At 37.1% G+C, this 23,922-nt stretch overlaps 2 protein-coding genes across 3 annotated transcripts in view; both read left to right on the top strand.

The window, feature by feature from the left end:
- Window positions 1-23,922, top strand: part of LOC134528170 (STE20-related kinase adapter protein alpha) — a 31,176-nt gene that overhangs the window by 7,085 nt on the left and 169 nt on the right. For both annotated transcript variants that reach the window (XM_063361544.1, XM_063361543.1), the window contains exons 3-6: window positions 8-240; window positions 3,163-3,334; window positions 9,416-9,620; window positions 11,342-11,566. In XM_063361544.1, coding sequence (XP_063217614.1) covers window positions 8-240; window positions 3,163-3,334; window positions 9,416-9,620; window positions 11,342-11,566 — 835 coding nt within the window. The remainder of the gene's footprint in view (window positions 1-7; window positions 241-3,162; window positions 3,335-9,415; window positions 9,621-11,341; window positions 11,567-23,922) is intronic.
- Window positions 12,409-23,918, top strand: LOC134528167 (uncharacterized). The gene is made up of 2 exons (XM_063361539.1): window positions 12,409-14,605; window positions 14,745-23,918. The coding sequence occupies exons 1-2, from the start codon at window positions 14,533-14,535 to the stop codon at window positions 16,166-16,168; spliced, it is 1,497 nt and encodes a 498-aa protein (XP_063217609.1). The 5' UTR covers window positions 12,409-14,532; the 3' UTR covers window positions 16,169-23,918.

The raw sequence follows: 23,922 nt of genomic DNA, 5'->3' as shown, positions 1-23,922 counted from the left end.
TTGGTAGCGTGAAATAATAGTGACGCGCCAGCTGCAACACCCGAACGTCCTCGCGTACCACACTGCGTTCGTGACCGGCCTGGAAGTGTGCGTGGTGTCCCCGCTGATGGGGTTCGGGTCGTGCCAGAGCCTGCTGGCCGAGCACTTCGTGGACGGGCTTCCGGAACTGGCCATCGCCCACATCGTCCGCGACGTCCTGCAGGGACTCGAGTACATCCACAGGAAGGGCTACATACACAGGTCGGTTCCATCACACATTGCGGCGAGAATGCTGACACGCGTCTTTGCTCCTGTTGGCATGGTTGCATTTCTCTGACTGCGTCGTTCGACTTACGTACCTCGAATGTATGAGATATCGCTTACTTGCGGCATGCGACTTGAGTCAAAAGTAATTTTTTTCCTAAGCTGCTATACATATCTGTGGTCAAACTAGTTTTCATTTGGTGCCACCATTAGTAAAATAGATACTTTGAAGTGGTAGGTCTTTTTTTTTCACCAGTGAAACGTGTATTTACAATATTGTTTGTTATTTATGTGTTTTTTTTTTTTTTTTTTTAATTCTTGCCAGCATCCACTTACTGCTTGCCTTTGACTGCTACACTTTCTGGGTAAAAATGGCACTTTATTTTCCCGCAGCAAAAGAGTTAGTAAACTTTTCAACGTATTGTCGCATGATGCTTCCTGAATCCCATTCAGGTTGATTGTCTGTGCTAAAGTATTATGTACATTGCTGTGCCTCGGCACTATACACATTATTTCAGTCATCCTGATGATAACAGGCACTCTGTGATTGTCTATGGTCTATTAATAATTTTAATAAACCATCATCACTATTGTATAACATAAGGAAGGGTTGTGTGTGTCATACAGTCCATCCACTAAGTAGCGAAGGTGGGGCTGTCAGCGGTCTCTAAAAGTTACTATTTTCAACTAAACCCAAAAGGGTCTTTATTCTATTTTTCATTCAAGTCCCTAACAGTCCCTTTTTTTAACTTTGTCCATCATGAGTTTTTTTTAATTTGTACAGGCAAAAGACATTTCAGAACATCCTAAAGTGAAGGTTAGAAAGTGTATGTTTTAATTGACCAACTTTGTTAAGTTTTTAATTATACATATATAAAAGAAGGTGTGAAGTCATTTTCAGAAAAAGTATTTATCGAGGCACAAACAGTTTTTTTGGAAGCTTGCTGGATTTTGAACAGTCTAAATTAATTGCTTGCATACATTAAAATTAAGTAAGTACAAAAATCTATATTGAAGCAATCATGTAACTATAAAACAAGAAGTAAGAATGGTTGAAGGGAAGGAGGCCAGAATGATAATACAGCAATAAAATATTTATTGTAATATAAATATTTGTCATCTATAATGCCATACATGCTTTACTTCAAATTTTCTTCAAGACCTGAGGGGCTGCAGTGGTATATATTTAGTCAGGTTGCAAATTCTTCCCACAGCAGATTGGGTTTGATTTCTGTTAGGGTCAACACTGATTTTTTTTGTGTGAGGAACTGAATAGACTTTAGTGTGTCAATCTGTGCTATCATCATTGTGTTGTCAGAATACCTGCTTAATTTCATCGCTGGGTTTGCTTGTGCATTGTTGTATTATCCAGATGATCTGTCTAGTATCATCGTTGGGTTCCTCTGTCGTCGTGTTGTTCAAAGTTGTTCTTTGTCTGTACTGTTTTTGTTGTAACTGTCTCATCAGCTCACTGTTTGTTCTGACTAATTCCTTCCATGGAATTCTGTGTGCGTCTTTACATTTAACATTTGCTGATGTAGGCTTTTTTTGTGTTTTGTTTATTCATCTGTCTTTGTCTGTTCTTTGGGTTTTCTCTATGATGTACGGTGCGAACTAGCAATGGTGCATGTCCTAAATGATTTAAATCAATCTTCCACATTGAAAGAATCATTCAAAGAATGTTTAAAATTTTATTTTGTGCAAGCCCACTTTATAATAACATCTTCAGCATGGTGTAGTTTTCATTTTATTGCCAGCATATACAATTTCAAAAGAATAAACAAACTACATTTTTTGGGGAAAAAATAATTTATCGACATGTAATTCTTGCTTACTTGGGAGAAGGTTTGCAGTCTTAAAAAATTAGTGGAAATATTCATATGTTGGAATATTATGAAACAACTTTTCTGACAAAATGTTTGTTGTAAAAATGTCTGTGATAAATGTTAATGAATTTAGAAAGTCCCTAATATAATTCCAGCAGTTCATAAAAATTCTTAATTTTATCCATGATGTCCCTACACCTCTGTAATTTCTATGTACCTGGTGGGTGGCAGCCCTTTGAAGGAATTCACAGGAAAAATACATTCATGTCAGAACCAATGTAGTTGCTGGTCCAAGATTGAATTTTTTTTTTTTTATCTGAATGGGCTTGCTAACCTAAATAAAGACCTGCGTAGGGAATTAAAAAGAATACTTTTTTTTTCTAAACTCTAGTATGTACACTGCACTGAATATCTAAATGCATGGCAAAAGTTTAATTTTTTCTTGTACAAGGCCAAACATTCTGGTAAATATTTGTATTTTGTGCGTAACAGCTATGAATGCCCAAGAATTCTAAAATATAGATTTATATGTTATTACTAGCTGATGTACCCGGCGTTGCCCGGGCTAAACACATGGAGCTTTATTGTCTGCAAATTAAATCAAACTGGATAACGCTATATGACAGTGTGTTGGACATAGAGAAATGTCACACAATTACTGTTTGTATGTTTATGATCTATGATTTTTTGTTTACCCATGGCGATTGGTTATTTATTATTTATTATTAATTATAAATTATTAAGACCATTAATCAAAATTAAAACCATCCTATCTCTCAAGTTGGAAAAAATTACACATAAATGCCAATTTTCATCGAAATCGGTTGACTTGGTGAAGAGTTCACCGGAAACAAACATCAGGACACTGGATTTATATATATTAAGACCAAATAAAAAGATAACACCTTTCCCTTATTCAATGGTTATTTCACCATTCCACAAGCTATCAGATATTCTGTTGCTACTCAAACTACACTCTACATTAGTTCGCTACATTAGTTCTCTTCTAGTTGAACAGCCAGTGGTAAAATATTGAAATGAAACAGGTTAAAGTGTGTACTGTGAGGTGGTGTCAGAGGCTCTGTTGGACCAGGGCAGTGCGCGCCAGCCACATCCTGGTGTCCGCGTGTGGCCGAGCGTGCCTGTCGGGCCTGCGGTACGCGTGCCACATCGTGGAGAACGGCAGGTGGCAGCGCAGCATCCACTCGTTCCCGCACAGCTCGGCCAGGAACCTCAACTGGCTGAGCCCGGAAATGCTTGAGCAGGTGCGCGCATCCAGGCGTCTGTGGGTCGCGAAAGTCATTTGAAAAGTCTAGAGATAAACAGTGAATGGTGCTGGGAAGTTTTGGAACTTTAATTTCCAAAAAGCCATTTGCGTACTAGTATTTTGTTTTTTTGAACCTTGCTTCGGCAGGGTTTGTACGGCTCCCTAATATACTTAAAAAGTCCTTAATTTATCTTTAATTAAATAAGAAACCCAAAATGTTCAATTTCACAAAGTATCCTTAAAATCTCCTAAATAGACAATATAGCGTACAAGTAATGGAAAAATATGGGTATTTTAATGTTCTTTTGTTTGTGACTTGTCAGTCAACAAAACTTTGTGCAGTGCCATTGGTGAATTTTGTGTCAAGTGATTACATTTTATGTATAAAAAAACCTTTTGAATTAGTTTTCCATATTTTATATCTCACCTTTAAAATAAAAAGGCACGTTTTACTGTCTTAATTTGAACTTATGAAGTAAATGTAATTAGTGGGCAAATTAAAGTTTTAGGGCAACAAATTTCAGATAGACACTATGCTTGGGTTAGATATGTGTTGCAGAGATAATTCTGAACAGTAGGAACTGTAAGATTGAACTAAGCAACAAAATTAATGTTTGTGCTTAACTATTTAAAATTGTTATTTTCTTAAGGCAGTTTGAGATACTACAAATTGATTTCCATGTCTTGACAGTGGCAAAAGTGATGAAGTAAAGGTTTCCTTAAAAACTCCTTATTTTTTTATTGCACAAGAGGGTGAGAAGCATGCTCAGTTTATAGTCACTCATTAAATAAAAATATGTTTTCATTTAATATGGGATTGCCTTCATGTCCATACATTTTATGGCTTAGTATTCCTTTTTGATATATTTTTTGAATAAAGACACATTAATTGAAAAGTGGGCTAGCCAATTAAAATAGCATTTTCCAATAATGTAAAAGAGAGTTCTGTTCGAATCGGGCATTAGGCATGATTTCTCCTGTATTTGGGGCTGTCCAAATTCCTATGGAACTCAATGGAGGCTAGAAGATTCAGCAACAGAAGATGAAGACAGAGCAATAATATCAAATATAGGTACTATGCATATTCACCTACCTATTAATGTAATGACAAACCCAAGAAAATCAGCCGGGGCTGCCATTGCCATTTTGGTTTGCAATTGCAATTAAAATATAGCAGTATCGAAAAGCTATTGCTATTGTGTGTCTCGTAAAGATGTAGCAATTTATATCAGTTAAAGTTTACATTTATTTACATACCCAATGCAATTTCGATTAGTCACAAACTCATAAAAATGCAAAATGTTAGTTAATTGAGAAGAAAAATGTTTATTACATTGCCCTCTGGCGAGTTGACACCATAACACCTTTCTGATAACCATCGCTGATGAATCACAAACCTTTTACAGAAAATTGTATCTAAATCGGTCAAACCGTTTTGGAGATAAATGGGAAAATTGGTTTTTTGCACACACAAACAACCTCTCACACTAAACGCATACACCTCCGTTCCGTCAAGGGTAATGATCTCCGATTTCATTGTGTATGCAACAGCTTCCCTCTAACTTCTGCAGACTTTTAGAGGTGGTAGCACATCACTTGTCTCTGATGCCCAATATTGGTGTGTTAATTTTTTTATAAAAAAAAACACACACACACAGCACACCTTTATGAATCTTTTCATGAGTTTAATATAATTTGTTTTTTGGCCATGGCTCTAGTGAAATTTGTGAAGCAAATGTAAAAATTGACTTTGCAATTAAAAGTATTACTGATGAAGACATGATTGATACCAGAATTTCCGGTTCTGAGTCTGGGCTCCTGCATTATTTTATACGTTCCTTGCCTCTCACCCTCTCCTCACTTTCAATAAACTTAAGTAGCATTCTCGCCATGGTATGGAGGTAAGCAAATTATGTTATGACCAATTTATTATATGTTATCTTCCTTATATGATTATTTAGTTAAAAAAATCTTTTATGAGAAGTATATAGTAAAAGTCCGTTATAACGTAAATTTATAACGGCGCCAAAAGTTTATGTTATAGCAAATTTTCGTTATAGCCGAAATTTAAAAAAAAATCTTATTTTTGTAGCATTTTTAAAATATATTATTTTCTCGCTTGTTTTTACTAAGGAAATTCACAACAAAAGTAAAGGAAATATACATAAAACTTACTAAAATAACATTTTTAAGCTATATCAGCACTTGCCGACTGCGAAATATGAGACCGCGTGGCCGTGATGAGGCCGTCACGCACATCGTGGCTAAGCGCACAGCTGTTTGTTTACATGTAGACGGGTGGGCGGGGTCACGCAAGGTCATGCCGGCCGCTTCCTGTCGCTTTGGTTGCAGCTGGTTTGCTGGAGACATGTGTGCTAAGCTGATGATATCGGGTGCATATTTGCGGAGTTTTGAATACAAAAAAAAATTTAAAAAATCTCTAATTACGTTGGACAACCATACAAATTATATAAAATAATTTTTCCGATAATTGGTCAGTAACACAAAAATAATCACTCGTACAGACCCTTGGAAAATAACTGTGCTGTAACACACTAATAATAATATGACGACAGACAACTGTTATGCTGGATTGGAGTGACCCAAATGTAAATGAACACCTCGTTTGTTTACAAACACAGGACTGACTGAATGGTAGATGATATTTGTCAATACACGAGTGCCTAACATTAACCTGTAATACAAATAAACAATATATGATTTTCAAAGAAATTTTAATAATATTGATGAATTTGAGGCAAAACAATAACATAAAATTGGACTTATACTTGACAATGGCTAAAGTTCTCTGAGACACAATGTGACTAGCAAAAAATAAGAATGTTATTGAAACTGCAGGACGTTACGAAGGGCACCCGACTCGACAAAAGTCCATTTCACGTTCAGTCTCTATTGTTGGTATCCGACACAACACGTAGATGCCGCCTACGCATTCAATAAGGGTGGGGTTTGCTCCGGGCTAAACTCTGTCGGTAGGCTATTTCTACCCCCAGGACCTCTGGGGAGACCGCGTACATTTACTATTAGGAGGCACAGTCTCTGCGATAACGTCTCTTAGCAGGGATCACCGCGTAAGATAAGGGGAGTTTGCAGTCCAACAATGTGCTGGCGCCGACTCAAGGCGACCGCGCCTTACCTTGAGAATGCTGCGCTGGCTCCACGGTCTCCAGACTGCGTGAAGGCTGTCCCAGGAAGTGCGTTGAGATGCACCAGTAGGCACCCCACACTTTTAGTCACCAGAGCACTCACACAGGCGAAGTTCCGGCGCGCGCGAAGTCGTTTCCCGGACCGCGGACGCGTTGATGAATTCGATAATTACCGTCCCAAATGTTGATAATACCGAACGTTCAACTTCAAATCGCGATTCCGCAGCCCGGAATCGCGGGTAGCGAAAATTTCTTAAGCGGAGCGATACGTGCTCCGACTCAGTGCAGCGGACCGACTCCCCGAGAAATCGCCAGGAGGCTCTTTTATACCTCCGCCGAGCGTCCCCAGCGGCCTCTCCTATTGGCTCATTTTTAAGTTCAGTCGGTTGCCGATTGCCGCTAATTCTCCTGGCGCTGGCGCACATGCGCCGTCACAATAGCACTTCAAAAGTCGAATATTTACCATTGCCGCAGACCATTGTTGACTAGGTCCCTTCAAACACAGTTTATATTTAATTAAATAAGCTCTATTGACAATATATATTTATATGTGGGCCGTGTATCGGTACATAACACACAATTAAAAATCACTTTTTAAAAAACGAATCAATTTTCGTTTGCCTTGATTTCACTAGACTTTCGGACAAAATAAACGACTGGACCTCTTGGATGTTCATCAAATCTTTCGTCGTAGCATTTGTATGCTGATAAAAACGACTGATTGTGTCGAGTGACTCCATCATTGACGTTTTCGACGGAACAGATACGTCACTTGGTTCGTCATCATTATTGTCATCATCTTCAGACGCTGCTTCGTTTTGATTAGAAAATACGAGCTCGACAAGTTCCTTGTTCAACTCCCCGCACGCTTACGATGCAATTGTGAGACGAGTTATGCTCATTTACGGGCTACAATCGGGTAAGCCTACAACTCACGTAGTTTCGGTTACCTGCAAGAAGTTCCGAAGATTTCCGAAGTTTTGCGTTTTGGTATTAACGCCACTTCAGCCGCTAAATCAGAAGTTTCCAATGAAAACAAGCATGTTGTGCCTGACCTAACATAACCTAACCCTTTGATTTTTTTAATTTAAATTTTTGAGAGAAATCCGAAGTTGCATGAACGTGGTAGGGAACCGAAACTACGTGAGTTGTAGGCTTCCCCTACAATCGGCGTGATTCTAAATAAGTAATGCTCGCAGCGGGGCCCTGTCTTGCTTTCGTCGCCGCGAGGCAAGCTATGCTCGCTGTGCGGCCCCACCTTGTGCGGTGTTGCCAAGACGGCCACATCATGCGCGTTGTTTCGTTTGCTGGACGCGTGGAATTGTGCAAAGCTGTTTTTAATTTATTAAGGAAATTGTAGATGTTTTCTCATTGTTTTAGAGCAAAATTACAGGTGTGTAATCAATCGCTATAGCAAAAATTAGCCCACGCTGCATTCATTATTTCCGAAATTTTTATCCTACGCAGCATATGCAAAACTGACGGTCCCGATGGCAATTATCGTTATAGCGGACTTTACGTTATAGACCGTATTCGCTACAACGGACTTTCACTATATTTTTATTGTGATTTCAACACAGCCTAAAGCTTGCAACAAATGTGTGTGCAAAAAGATCTGTTATACTAATATTTCGCCAGAAACCTGCCAAACGAATCTTGCAGAAGTTAGCATGTGAACACAGTACTTATAGAATCATTATTAGGGGCTTATGCTGGAAAGGAGGGTGATGCAGATATATCCTCTCCCGTGATCCTAAAAAAATCTATCATTCCCACCAATGAATGGAAAAAATTTGAAAGAAACAGCGGGCAAAGTGTTTCCCCTCCTTCCCCAAAATCAAATTTTGCGTACAGTTCTGTTCATTACTAATTTTTAGAAAAAGAAATACTTTTATAGTTACAATAGAAGAAATAAAAACCACATATAATATCACTTGTAAACATAACCATGCAACAAAAATGGCACTACTCATAAAGCAAGCTATAGAACTATAGGAGCTACTTTTTACTTTTTCATTTAACATACTTTTTTTTTACATACAGTTTTTCAAATAAAAAATTAGGGATGCTTGATATCCTTTTCATTTTATTCTGTCTATGAATGTTTTTTCTCTCTCGTGGACATTGCTGACCAATTCAGTTATTTAATATTAACTGAGCTCCTATATATTTGTCGATTGGTTAAGAAACATTTTATGGTACCCTTCTTAGATTGCCATTTTGAAGTACTTGGCCCCCTTTTTTTTTTTTTTTGGGTACAAATTAAGTCTGTATTCTTACATTGGATATTTACACACCATAAATTTGGGATGTGCAATAGAGGCAGCCGGAAATCGGAGTTGCCTGTTGTTCTTGTGTGTGGTTTTTCTTCAGTAAGTTTTGCTATCACAGGATAGGATCATCGTATATCTGCTCAGCGCATCTACAGTCGCGAAAGTCACAAAAAGTAACAAAACTGAAGTACTGGTCAGGAAAGTCATGAAAAGTCCCTAAATAAATGGTAACCGTGCTGGAGTCACAAAACTTTATTTTCTAGCAACATTTTGTTACTTTGTATTTTGTTTTTCGATACCTCACTTCAGTTTATAGTCGCACATTAAATATAAATAGTTAGAGACTGTATACTTAAATCTAACTTAAAAATCTGCATGGTCCTGCCAATCATAAGTTTATTAAATAATGTGTTTAATTTTACATAATAGTTTAATAGTATATGTGCGCAATGAACCTGTGATATATTATTTATTCATTAATGTTGTAACATGCCCACCAACAGCCGAGGTCTTTAGCGGTGTTGTAAAATGATTTTAACTAAAACATCCTGAAAAGGTCATGAAATTGGTTCACAGAGTATTTGTGGACACCTTGCTGCTAATGATTTACTGTATGTATTTGTTTTTCTTCTCTTCCAGAACATTCACGGCTACAACGAGAAGTCTGACGTGTACAGTGTCGGGGTGACATTGTGCGAGCTGGCCAATGGCGTGGTGCCCTTCGCAGACATGCCTACCACCCTCATGCTGATAGAAAAGGTGAGGGGGTGCGCGCCTTTGCTGTTCGACTGTACGACCCTGCCTCTGTACGAAGACTTGGAACCAGGCCAGAATGTCCAAAATGGTGAGCTCTTCATTGCAAACTTTTGTTTGATTTTTGATGCATGCGTGGCACAGCAAAGTTTTAAAACTATTGCATATTCATATTTTAGGCCATAAATTTAAATCATTAATTATTTCTAAACAAGTATATTTATTGCGATACCTATTTAGAGTTACTTGTATAATATGGCAGTTAATGCCATCAGTTTAACACTTGAGGGAATTTCGAAATTAAAATTCTTGTAGCACAATTTTCTAATCTGATGTTGGAATATCTTGTTCAGTACGAATGCATACAATTTCGTTGTTAGTCAGAGTACAAAAACCTTGCCGCAAATATACACGTGGTGGTGGTGGTCCTAGCAGTCGACTGTGGACTGGGCTCTCTTACCAGACTATGCTGCCTGATAACGCCTTTATTAATGGCTGTGTTTTTATAAAATTATTTTAATTAAATAACTTGCAGATCAGGTTTAGTTATAATAATGAGAGATGATAATTATTTTTTGAAAAATGTGTAATTTGTGGAGATGGAATCGTTCAGTCAAAACATCAAATACCATTGAGTTTACTAAGTGTATTTGTGTTTTTCTCTGTACTTCTTCTGTTACTGTTCCCCAAGACATTGATTTTAAATGTGCAAATAAAATTACTGTGTGTTTTAAGTGACAGAATTTGAAATAAGGTTTAACTGCTTAAACGCCAAATTTAATATTTTTTATTTCTTGTGTGTATACGTGTGAAATGTAATATTTATGAAAGTTATTGTCACTCGGTGGTTAAAAAGTGCAGGCTGTCAAAATGGTTAAACTAATTCCAATGTATAAAAGATTGAGAATACGTACATGATTCACGCAGTTAATGCTGGAAATTTCGATCAATAACTCAAAATATAAATTTATATAGCAAATAATTGAAAAATCCCAGTTGGCAGAGACTAATAATAACCTTGAAACGTTGGACCCACGTATTCAGGAGTTCCCTGGTTTCAATTCCGGCCAGTCCATCCTGATTATAGTTTTTTACATGGTTTCCCGAAATTACTTCAGGTGAATGCTGGGATGGTTTCTTACTGTAGTAAGCCTTGTGTGGTAATGTATGTCTGTCTACAATGATCTGGTTGGAGTCAAGTGTTCAAAATAAAAAAAAAATTAGGTGCGTAGCCACCACTCTAGTGAGAAGTGAAACTTCACTGATAGAGGAATAGTAAATTTGTAAGGTACACAAATATTTAAAACATGTTTGTTAGTGTGCAGGGGAGTTTTTATAAGAATGCATGAAAGTATTTGAGTGCAAAGGTATGCAAGTGAGCAAATATGCGAATGCACAAGTATTCAAGTACATACATTTTTGCGCAAGTAAAGTATGTAGTGTGTTATAATGGAAACATTCTATCTGTGTTTTGAGTAAGTAATTTGAAAGCTAAAATATGATGCTTAAATTTGCAAGGGGAGTTTCTCAAAATTGTATGATGATGATGATGATGATGATGATAATAATAATAATAATAATAATAATAATAATAATAATAATAAAAACTTCCAGACTTTCTACTTTGTTCATCAAGTGCTTCAGTTCTGAGCGTTGCACTTTTCGTTACGCATTGATGAGTCATTGCTCCGACTTCTTCCATCGGCCATAAAGAAGTTTCACTTCAAAAAAAATTTCAGTTAATTGGAGTGTTTGAAAATGTTGTACCTGCTTACAGTAATGTGTCTGGATGGTGTCGGGCGTGCGTTACAGCTAGCACCAGCAATGTGCAGTACAAGGCGATGCAGCAGCGACGCTTCTCGGAGGCATCCCACCAGCTGGCCGAGCTCTGCCTGCAGCGGGAGCCCACGCTGAGGCCGTCGGCCGGCCAGCTGCTGGCCCACTCCTTCTTCAAGCAGTGCAAGCGCAGCGGCGCCACCATGGCCGAGCTGCTCCATCCAGCGCTGCCCTTCAGCGACGCCAGGGGCGACGCGCAAGGTAATCCCGCATCTCCTCGTGTTCCTGTGCCCGTGTGTGAGGCGTTACGCTCGTAAACCCTACGTGAGGCGTGGATGTGTGTGAGAATCCTGGGTTGCGCTTGGATATGTGTGGCTGTTTAGGATTTTTGTTATAATGGGAATTTCATTGACGTAAACACTGGGTGATCGAACCGGCTGCAAGTTTCGAAATTTTGCGTGATCAGTCTTTGCAAGATGGCCGACAGGGAACGGCCGTAAGGAACGTTTTCCTTGGTGGATTTGTGTGATGTGTTCATGATTTTGCTCAACCGAGGCATTCTAGGTATGAATCCTGGGTAAGGCATGGACAGGGACGGATCCGGGATTGACTTCTGGGTGGGGCACCAGCAGTCTGTACCTAGTTTAACACAAGTTTATTTCTTCAGAAGTCATATTATCCAGTTTATATTTTACCTTTCTAGGAAGGGGGGGGGGGGGAGGGGCACATGCCCCAGTGCTTCCCTCTAAATCCGCCTGTGGGCATGGATGTGTGGTGTAGTGCATTAACACATTCAGCAGTCAGCAGTCCTTATGCTTACTCTACATGTATTGTTAGAGTAAACGGGTATTTTTGGTGTAAGATCTTCAGTTTTTTTTATAAATAGTAGTTCACATGTAACTGCATTAATTTTGTAATGAAAAAAAAAAACCCTTGTTCATAGGCAATGAATCAGTTGTTTTTTTTATTTATTTATTTGAAAAATATTCCCGAAATAAAATTTTTATAAAACAAGTAAAAATACCTTTTGAGAAAATTTCTACAATGCCATAAGTTAAATCATTATCAAAAATCTAAGCTATTTAAACACTGATATACGATTTTAGTCTTAAACACTTAGCAATAAATAAATGTAAACACATAAGATCAATCATACGCCTACTGCACAAATAAATATTATTTTCAATCAAATTAAAAATAACTGAAATTCTGCAATTTACTTTCTTGCCATTTCAGAAATTTTTTTTTATGTGTCTTGTTAATTCTGTTACCAAACCAAACTTTACATTGTCTTCATAAAACAATCACACACATGCTGCAGTGTTGCCCAGGGTGAACACAGGGCTATATATTGTCCTTGAGTTTAAGTGAAATGGATAGCACTATGTATATGACAGTGCGGTGGACATAGAGAAATGACACTCAATTACTGTTTGTATGTTGACCTATGATTATCTGTTTACTCATGGCGATCTATTGAACGGTTTAGAAGTTATTGCGCTGCAGCATCATCTAACGGCGAGTTACAAAAAAATGGATAGCATAAACACCTTTTCCATGAAAAACACTTTGTTGAGCCAACTTTTATGGCGATCTGTCAAACGGTGTCTTGAGTTTATCAACATCTTACATATCAACATCCTATTTTATAAAGATATGAAAATACAAATTTTGGTATGTTAAACAGATTCAAATAAATGTGGACTTTGTTTCAAAGAAATTTAAAATTGATGAAAACATATGTTATTATATAATTACTAGTTCACATTCATGAATATATTGCAAACAAATTTTTTTTTGAAAGCTAAGGGCTACCGTGAAAACATGTGCTTTCGCTGCGTCAACTGGCGTGTCAACTATTCCTTCACTAGGGAGCCAGCAGATCCACATAGCATTATTTCTAGGTCCTTTGCCATTCACGACATTGAATACAATTGTTGACTTCAGGTGCTCTCTACTCACAGGACTTGTGGACATTAAAGGAAAATATTTCATGATAAATCATCATGGGAAAAAAATGGTGATGTTTCATATTTTAATACGATACCTATAGTAAGCCAAGAATTTTCAGATTTGTCAGTCAGGTTATAAGACAACTGAGAAAATATATTTTCATGCTATTTTCTATGTGTTATAAAGACATGGAAAACAATGACACGGTTTTGATTTTATAACAAAACATCATTGATCTCGTTTTAACACCTAACACACTATACAGTTGATATAGCAGTATATCAGTTTTGTTTTCCGCATACTTCAAAGGATTACTAATAAAATAATTTTTTCACATCACTCTGAGTCACATCCAAAATGTCACTATTAAATTTAAATGACTCAGCATAACTAGGGCCCGGAAATTTTCGCGAACCGCGAAATAACGTGAAATACCGCGAAATGCCACCAAAATTACATTATATGCGAAATTCCACAATAAACCATCTATTCGCGAAATAACCGCTAAATCATTTAAATTCACTGGTTTACATAAGCGTTCACCCTAATTTACGTATTTTGCTTTCACCCGAAACTCGCGTTACACTTATTTACAGCAATATTATATGCTCTTTATTCATAAAATCTACATTTCATAACCCCATGTGAATTAATATTGTTCTGTTTTCTATTCCACGTAACGTAACCTACGAACGAGAACCAAAACAAACACATCGACGCCTGCTAGATGCGAGTGCGAGCGTAGGCGATAAGCGCCCGAGTTCGAGATAATCGATTTAAGTGTCGATACATTCATGGCAACTGTTTTTTCTGTGCGTAAAAGTGTAGCCGGTGCAGTCTATTAACGATTCTATCCGTTTACCGCGTCAGTGGCCACGCGCATTGTGTTCATGTGTTTACTAAAGGGATGTTCACAATAAAATTATCTCGTGATTGATGAAATACGTGTTTGTTAATACTGAGTGTTGAAAATGCCGAAAGTTGTAAGTGTTTTTGATCGCGCACGTGAATTTGAGAGCGATGGATTTTACGTTTTTGACAAAGTGAACAAAACATTGATGTGTAAATTTTGTAATGTTAAAATAGAGTGGGCTCGCAAAGACACGTGTGTCAAGCATTGCCGCGATGGTACAGTGCACAGACAGAAAAAAGCAGCAGCTGAATCACAAGCCTGCACAAGCAAAAGGCAAATTTCTGTTGGTGACAGCTTTCAGGTGGCAAAAAAGACGAAAGTTGACAAATAAATTTTTGCCTCATCTTTGACAAAAGCTTTCATGGAAGCGAACATACCATTGGAGAAACTCGGCGATCCTGCAATAAAAAACTTTGTGGAAACTTTTGTTCCTGGTAAGGATGAATATTTGTTTATTATAAATTATTTGTTACGTTCCAAGACCCCATCTAATCTGTTAAAACTTGTTAAAGTTAAAATTGTTTTAAATTTTTTTCCATGTTTATACCGCTAGAGGGCACCATTTGCTTACAGGTGGAGGGCAGTTACCATGTGTAAAAACATTGCGTGAGACGTATGTGCCCAAGATCCAAGAAGCGGCTGAGGAGCAGTGGATTAAATCAATTGAGGGACAAGATATTGTTATTTTGTGTGATGAAACCACTGACAAAAAGGGACGGTGTGTTTTTGTGGTGCTTTTCAAAACATTACAAGCTTCAGACTCACAAATTCTTCTTGTTGCCGGGGTCAAAATTTTAGAGAATTCTAATGCTAGTGAGTGCTCGCGGGCAATATTAGAAGTACTGACAAAATTTAAGGTTGACCATACAAGGGTTGTTGCGGTTGTGTGTGACAGTGCACACTACATGACAAAGTGTGTGCATTCTTTACAAGTTGTTCTTTCGTCTGAGGGTAGGGACGTCCTTCATGTTCAGTGTTGGAGTCATAAACTGAATCTCATTCAAAATATTTGGCCCCAATCTCTGCCGGAGCTTAACAATTTTGTTAGCAAGACGAAAACAGCATTTATGAACACGCGCAAAAGGAAACACAAGTACTTGTGTTTTCTCAAGCAGCGCTATCCAGAACAAGAAAAGCCTCATGTTCTGTTTCCATCACCAGTCCTTACAAGATGGGGTTCATGGTTTGAGTCGGTGGGTTATGTTAACACATACCTTGACGACTTGGTAACATACCTGAAGTCACTGGAGCTCGAGTCGTCAGAAGCTCTGATGTATTTTCAAACCTTGTCAGTGGAAGAGATTGTAATCATTCAATGTCAGGCTGAATTTCTCGTCGAACATGGGTGTGCTTTGGTTGAGCTGACAAAGCAGCTGGAGGGTTCAAGCTACCCCATGTCCCACTTGATCAGTGGAAAACTCTCAGACTTGTTGAAAAGTTTGCAGCTGGTGAATGATTTTAATTTTGGCTCAAAAACAAATGAGAGTCTAAAGTTGTTGGCAGCTGTTAAACAAGGTTTGGTTAAATCCCAGTTCCAGTCCTGTGGGTTGAGGTGTCACACAAAGTTGATGAAGTTGATTAATGAAGATCCTTCCAAAAATATCTTCCAAAACTTGGGGCAACTGTTTAATCCACGGGAAATAATGTTGAATGATGTTTGCAATGATATGGTCAGGGCAGGAAAATCATTGCTATTTGTTTCAACTGTTTCAGGAAAAGAATTTTTGGAAGGATACTCAGCCTTAAAGGAAATAGTAGTTGAGAAAGTGAAAAAGAGTGAAGGAAGTGTGGATATCATTCCAATTCTGTTGGCCTTGAAACTGGACCATTCAGCTTTTGCATGCAATGCTCTGAAAGCCATTTGGATACCAGTATCAAATGTTGACTCTGAAAGGACATTTTCAGCATATTCCGATGTGTTTTCAGACAAAAGGCGAAGTTTGAAACCTCAAAACGTTGAGCTTATGGTCTCATTGTACTTTGGAAGTAAAACATAACATGTTGAAGAAACTCGGACTAAGTTATACTTACAGTGCTGAATTGTTATTAGCATAAATTTTGCTTCTTGTCTTACATATTGAATAATTTTTGTAATTTTTAACTATTGAAACTGTTGATTTGTAATTTGTATTTTTTTGTGGAAAGCTGGAAAAAAATGTAGGCCTGTCCGATTATATTTGCATTCTATATGACATAATTTTTGTAAGTACAGCGTGTATTTTTTTTTAATTCACACTTCCGAAGTGCAGTTTTTATGACGAAATATAAAAATTTTTATGACGAAATCAAGAAATTTTTATGGCGAAATCTGCTTATTTTATTTACCGTTAAAGTAGGGCTCTAAGCATAACACAATTTTTGCACTACTGCAATAACATTTCTATAGCCCGCCCGTTCATAGTATATTTCACCATTTCAAAACTTTGATGAACTACAGATTTCCGGCTACCGACGTTTTCTTTCACTACATGTAAACACTATCACGTGACTGTGGCAACGGTCAAATATTGGCGTGATTGCCTTTTGCGATGCAAGATGGTTTAGGTTTACCCTAGCTGCAATCTACTTAAAGGCTTTTGCTATTACTGAAAACCAAAATTTAGCGGATTTATTTAACATGTTTAACCTCAAACACTTGTATTATATATTTGCTACGTCTTCAATTGGGCCACAGTTATTTTGAAATGATTTAAGGTTGTCTAAACTAATGCAAAAATTGTTAAAAAAAGATGCTTTTTTTCTTTTCTGTTTCACCATATCTGTACTAAATGGGCAGTAAAAATTAAATATAGGCCTAGCTATAAAAAAGTGATATGTGTTGCCCCAAGATGACTTTCTGAAATGGAATGTGTGTTAAATAATCATTTGGCAGATGAAAATGTTTTTAAGAACTACAACTAAAACATGTTGCATAAAATAGTAGTTGCAATACACAATTTTTAAAATCTCAGGATGGTCATTTTGAATTAACTGTTTTTAATTTCTTATATGTGAGGTTCACAAAAGTTGTCTTTTATGACAGCATTGACTTAATTTGATTTACTTGTGTTTGTTAGATACTAAAATAAACACATTTATATAAATTAAATGTCTAAGGTATCTGACAGTTTGCACGTATGTATGTTAAATAATGTAACATATAATTTGGTTATATATACGATTGACTGTTATTTTCATTTCTTAGTTCTTTAATTCTTAAGTAGCTGTTAGCTAACACAAAAATACACATTCCAAAAGAAAGTTAAAAACAAGTCAGTTTAAATAAAAGAAAATTGTACCATTTTCATGTCTTTACTGCATTATTAAAACAGTAAGGCCAACTAGATAAACTATTTTGTAGGTTTCTAACTTTGTAAAACAGCAAACATAATACAAAAAATTAAACACATCAATTAAATTTTGCGTAACTTGGCCAAGCTCTTGTTATGGGCAGCATCGCTGTCTGAAGGTCGTCCCGGTGGCAGAAGAGGCTTGCATGTTGTTGTGTAATAATCCTTCTTCGAGTCATGATGCAATAGAAATGCGATATGGAGGAGATGGAGATAAGCGAGTGGCTACGTAGTCGAGATTCCTGCCGTAGTTACAGTCTGGGTAGCATTTATCTGCATGATGTTTTCCATGAATATTTGTGTGAATTAGGGATGGGCCGGTCGAATCCTCGAATCCCACCGAATCTCTAGTATTCGAAAGATTCGAAATTCGAGGGAAAAGATTCGGGATTCGAGGAAAAATATTGATGTAAATGTAGTACTTTAAAAACTTAAATGCTTACAATTTACTTGGCCTGTTTACATTTTCCTTGGAACACATCCTATTGAGGTACAGTAGAACCTCGTTAATACATGATGGTCACGACCGAGATAATCACGGATTACCGAATTTCACGGACTAGCGATTAAAAGCCCGGAAAGTCTTGTCAAGCTTCTCAGACACCGGCGTGCAGCTGGGTTAAGGCCGTTCATGGTAAGGGCCGGCCGTCTTCTAGTGATGGGTCGTTCGTGAACGATTCGTTCAAAAAGAACGAATCTTTGAGAGAACGAAATCTTGCGATTCGTTCGCGATGTAAAGAACCGGCTCTTTGAGAGCCGGTACCTTCCAAGATTCGGAAGAACGAAAACGCGGGGAGAACGAGAGAACGAGATGAGAGAACCTGCCATGCGCCCGGTCCAATTCGTTCGTGAAATGATTCATGACGTCAGGAGTCTAAAGAATTAGTAATCACAGCGTGCACATGTTCACAAGAGCAAACGATAACTGATTAAATAAAATAGAGTAACATGAAAAGTATCTATACCTGAAAATGTCAACTGTTAAGTAGTGGTTTAAAATTGCTTTTTCACATTCACATACACAAATTTTGAAATAAAAAACTAAAAAAAAAAAAAACCGTATGAATTAAAAATAACAGGGAAAGTAACTACAAATGTTCACACTTACAATTTTTTGGTTAATTAATGTACTTCATTTGTCTCTCTTCATACTGAATCGCAGTAGTAATATTAAATTTTTGTATTATTTTCTCTAAATGTGTTGGTCTACATGTAAACACTTTACTGTCACTAGAGTGTAAATAGCCTGTAGGTAGGTATATTAATATTTGTAACTTAAAAAGTAATAAAATATACACAACTGTGATTCACTGGCTACGAAAAGCAATGTTCAAATACAAAAACATGTAGCTAATACTCTAAAGGATGAACGAGTTACGAGACCTGATAAAAGAGCCAGATCCCATACACAGAAAAGAACAAAATGAACTAGATGAACGAATCGTTCTGAACAAATCATTTCACGGAACTGATCCAAAAGAACCGATTCGGTCAAAGTAACCGTTCTGCCCATCACTACTGTCTTCGAATTGGTGTCTCTTGGTGTCTCGGCTTAATAAAATACAGCACTGCCTAGCAATTAGTTCACGGTTATTTACAACAGCCGAAGAGAGAAAGATAAGATCGTGCTGACCTTGCACCACCACCCCCCCACCCCCTCCTCTTCGTACAGCCGAATGCCAGCCAGACACGTCACTCGCCAGGCGCCTGCCGTGCGTTGGCGGGTGGAAACAAACATAGGGAGACGGGAAGCAGAAGTCAGGACATCCCCCTCAAGTTTAAAGAGTGACAAATGTGACAGCTGAAAGGGGGGCGACACAAAGGGTCGGTACAAACAGCGTTGCAGAGTTTGGCAGAGTTTGGCGGCCCACGCCATGGCTTGTAGTGTTTGCCGGCCGGCCCGCGTGACGTTAATTTTAAGCGCTGACAATTTTTACTTCTCTTTTTTCTCTTCTCTTTTAAATCGTCCCGGATTATCCGATTCCCGAATTAGCGTATCACGGATTAACGAGGCTCTACTGTATTTTACTTTTAATTCGTTATTATATAAAAAAAATTATGAAGCTTGTACTGATTTGGGAAACTTACTTTATATTCATGAACATGGATGCATTGTCGCTACATTGGCATTAAATAAGGCATAAATCACAGATGTATTCTCAGAATATGCTAAAATATAAAATAGAGCACATTTAGGATCTAGACTAAATATGAATCTTGTTTTTTTTTTTTTTAATAACTTTACCGAGAAATCTGTTACTTAGTAATACAACAATAATGCCGACTTTGATTACAAGTTACGGTCGCACATGTAGTAATAACAATGAAATAATGAATGACAAAAATTAATACATTATACAATTATTATTTTAATCGCAATTCAATTTTAAATATTCTGATACACGTTCTATTTATGAATTTTTTTAGGACCAAGTTTGGTTTGTGTAGACTACCAACGTTAAAATATGTATTATCTGAGAATTCCATGATGGCCAACCAATGAATTTGTTAGCCAATCATTTTGAGCAACATAAAAAATAACTAATATTAATATAAAAAATTTTAATGGGTAAACTAGAGAAAACACCCCGTCACTTTTAACTTCGGGCATATTAATCACTATGCTTTAGTGAGGCTTAATTTTAACTCGTCAATGGTCGCGCTATGAGCATTTTGCTCACCCTCAGAAATAGTTTTACTGTTATTGTTTTTATTGCTGTGGGGAGGTGTCCTTTTTTCTAGCTGAGTTTTGAACCTTCCTTTTTAAGTCACTAGGTGGCTGACAGAATGTAACTAATACTTGGTCTTGAGATAAGATATCGTTTACAGGCATGCACGCTGCATGAGCAGTTTGCTCACAGTGCGACCAGTCGCGTTTCTACAATTGTGACGACAGTTCGGTTTGCAAAGTGCTGTGTTTAGTCGTGGAATATATTCTCGTGAGACTAAATCTAATGATTCGTGGTATTACTTATTGAAATGAATCGGGAGAAGAACATTGTGGCTTTGGCTCTTCAACAAATCGCTGAATGTTCCAGAACAGGTAAGTTATGTTATAATTATCAATATTTTGATTGAAAATACAAAAAAAAAAATATTACATAAAACATCAACATAGTAAACATTATCATTTTGTTACAAAATTATTGATTTTCGCATCAAAATAAGAAATTACTTTTGAATACGTATGCTGAAAAGCTGAATTTGCATAGAAGTTAGACAAGATTTTATAATTTTGGAAAAACTCTTAGGAATTCCAGAGGAAGATATGTAATTATAGTCTTTCCATAGTTTTATGAATCTATTTTATTTTTTACTAGAATTTTCATTAATGTGATATATATTCTGTGCTTTGTATTTACAGAAGTTCCACCATGGTTGCCGTAGAGTTTACCACCTGAAAACCAAGCAGCCGCCAATGATCAAAATTTTGACCAAAATGTTGAAAAATCCTAATAGAGTTAGGTGTTATAAAATGTAAATTTCCTTGAAAGCAGTTAATTTTGAAATAGAAATTCTCTATTGCATAATGCGTGTTCTATTAGTCATAGTCTCAAATGTATAACATAAATTAGTGTGCCCTCAAAAGACTCAGTAGATTTAATTTTTTTTTTGCTAGAAAATCATGAAGTAGTAAAAAATGTGTGATTTTCTGTTTTGCTTCCAAAACTACTGCATTTATTGTTGATGTATTCATAGGCCGGACGAAGAAATTTCAGTATACAGCCAAATAGTTTATTCTGATAATGATTTATGTAAAAAAATTTTTTTTAATTATGTGATAATAATATTAAATATTATTTAAACAAGCAAAGTTGTTTCATTTGCAATAAGTAAAATACAGTAGAATCTCGTTATAGCGAGCACGGTAATAGCGAGAACACGGCTATAACGAGGTATTTTTGAGGAATTTACGGCGTGATGGCTTGAAGCGCGCTTTTGTTATTTATCTTCTTTATCTCCACCCCTCTCGCTCGCCACTAGACATCTTGCCGTTGACGCCTGTCACATTCTTCAGCCGTGCAGTCGCCACCTAACTGCGTGGCTTTAAAAATAGAATCCCTTCCTTTCTTAATTTTATCAAACTTCCGTTAGTTATCTGTGCAGTGTGTAGACAAAGTTTAATATTGGAACAGAAACAACGTAAGAAAGTATTTTTTACAAATTAGAAATATGTATGTTTTTGTTTTTATAATCGCGTATATTTTCACGTTTTTTGTTGTTGTTATCTTAAAAGAGATAATATTAAAAAGCCGCTCTAATGAGATTTAATTGTTTCTTGGTTAACAAAAACTATTAATTGTTTATATTCTATTTATTATTATTTACGCGACGTCATACGCGTACGCAATACGACTGGATTCGTTGCTGCAACATAACATAGCAAATTATGCGGATCAGAAGTAACGAGTAACGTAACGATAGTAACGAGTACTAATTGTTATAGTAACGAATACATACGGGTACACATTTTTTCGTTACTTTTACACCTCTAGTAGGCACTACCGTATTTATTTCCGAATCGCTAGGACAGTTTTCTTGTAACTTTTGTTTCGGTCAGTTGTTGGGGTATTTGTCCGGGAAAGGGGTGCTGATGTTTTGAGTTTAATCCCAAATTTATTTTCTAAAAAAGTTGACAGGTTTATTTAAATGAAAAAAGTATAGTTTTCCAGCGACTATTTCGTTTGAGGCATACGTGCGTTGCCGCAGCCGCACTCCTGCTATTTTGTAAGGAAATAAATTGTCGCGCTACACTAGCGCCACCTGTTAGCAACATCCCGAACCAACATGGCCGCCAGCAGACAGCCCGCGTCGGCAATAGATAGCAGGACAATGCTGCGTCGGCCGCGGGCTGAGATGCTATACTTACGTGGCGTGGTAGGGTATTCTGGTTATTTTGACGCAATCGGTGATCGCATCCGTACTTATGGGGTATCGTTTTAAAGAGAATTCACACATCTGCTCACAGAAATTAAGATTTCGTTAATATAACCTGTTATTTTCCAATTATACAGGTTTAAACACAATTTTTATGCTATTTTCGGTTAATTTTTAATTTTTGGGGGCCAAAATTTGTCCAATTCGGTTATAGCGAGGATCAAACCCGGAACCGTGACACTTCGCTATAACGGGACTCTAGTGTATTTGGCCTTTTAAAAGTGGTTAAGCACGACTCTAATCGTAAAATTAAGTCTGAGCAAAATGCTCATGCGCGACCACTGGTGTAACATTTTACAATGCGACCAATGACGGGTTAAAAGACGCAGAACAATATTTCTTATGGCCTAAAACCATTGAAGCCAAGATGGCGCCTTTCAGTTTCCATTAAACAGTTCAGGAAAGCGTTTACCTTCATTTGGGACTTTAAACAAATGTCAAGTTGGTAACTACAAAATATTGTTCCGTCGGATGTTGAATTTCGTTTTCCGATTTCCGTGGATACATGAATCACTGTACTCACAGATAATGCCTAAATGCCTTAAATCCACCAAGTCGGATTCTACAGCAATTGATGAAGTGACCAGATTCTTACGTGATCCTACAGTTAACCCAGAAATAAACATTCTCGAATACTGGAAAACTCAGTCTGCGTGTTCACCCAGGCTACATAAACTGTCTAAAAAATATTTGTGTTCACCACCTGCGACAGTGTTCTCTGAACGTTTGTTCAGCACTGCAGGAAACATATGTGACCAAAAACGGAATCGTCTTGATCCAGACCGAGTCAAAATCCTTGTTTTTTTAAATAAAAATTTAAAGGTTAAATAATTCTGCATAATGTTTAATTTTTTCTCTTAACTTATAAATAATTTTATAATTAACCCTTGAGAACTGGATTCGGATTCGAGGGGTGGATTCGAGGTACTGTTTGGGATTCGGATTCGAGAAAAATGGGATTCGAACCATCACTAGTGTGAATAAATCTGAAAAACTCTAAATTTAACATTTTTCATGTTAAGACTTCCAGACATGGCACCAATATGTGATGGGTATCAAAGATTCTGTATCATTCCATCTGTGTCTAGATGTATGAGTGATCGTGTAACACGCATATGTGCTGCTTAAAGAGCAATATTCCAGAACACCTCACTCGTCTGAAGTGAAAATATGGTGCAATTAACTCATCTTTGAGCATTCCCAGATATTGCAGACATAATGTTGAAAATTCAGTTCTGTGAAGATTTATGTATGTCCTGGTCTAATTAACATATTTTTCGAGGTGCCCCTAGGAAACTGACATTGGTGTATGTATTAAGTATTGTACTGAGGTGGGGCTGCAGTTAACGTGCCACAGAGGAAGTCATCATATTGCTTATGCATATTGTTAAGAAGTATTTATTAGTGAAAATCACTTGGTATTTGTCCTGTTCCTGTGGAATTTGTTACATATATGAAGTTTTATTAATATAAATGTTGTGTAT

This window comes from Bacillus rossius, chromosome 1 (genome assembly GCF_032445375.1).
Source record: "Bacillus rossius redtenbacheri isolate Brsri chromosome 1, Brsri_v3, whole genome shotgun sequence".
NCBI lineage: Eukaryota > Metazoa > Arthropoda > Insecta > Phasmatodea > Bacillidae > Bacillus > Bacillus rossius.
The sequence above is the reverse complement of the archived record's forward strand: the minus strand, read 5'-3'. Positions and strand labels throughout refer to the sequence as shown.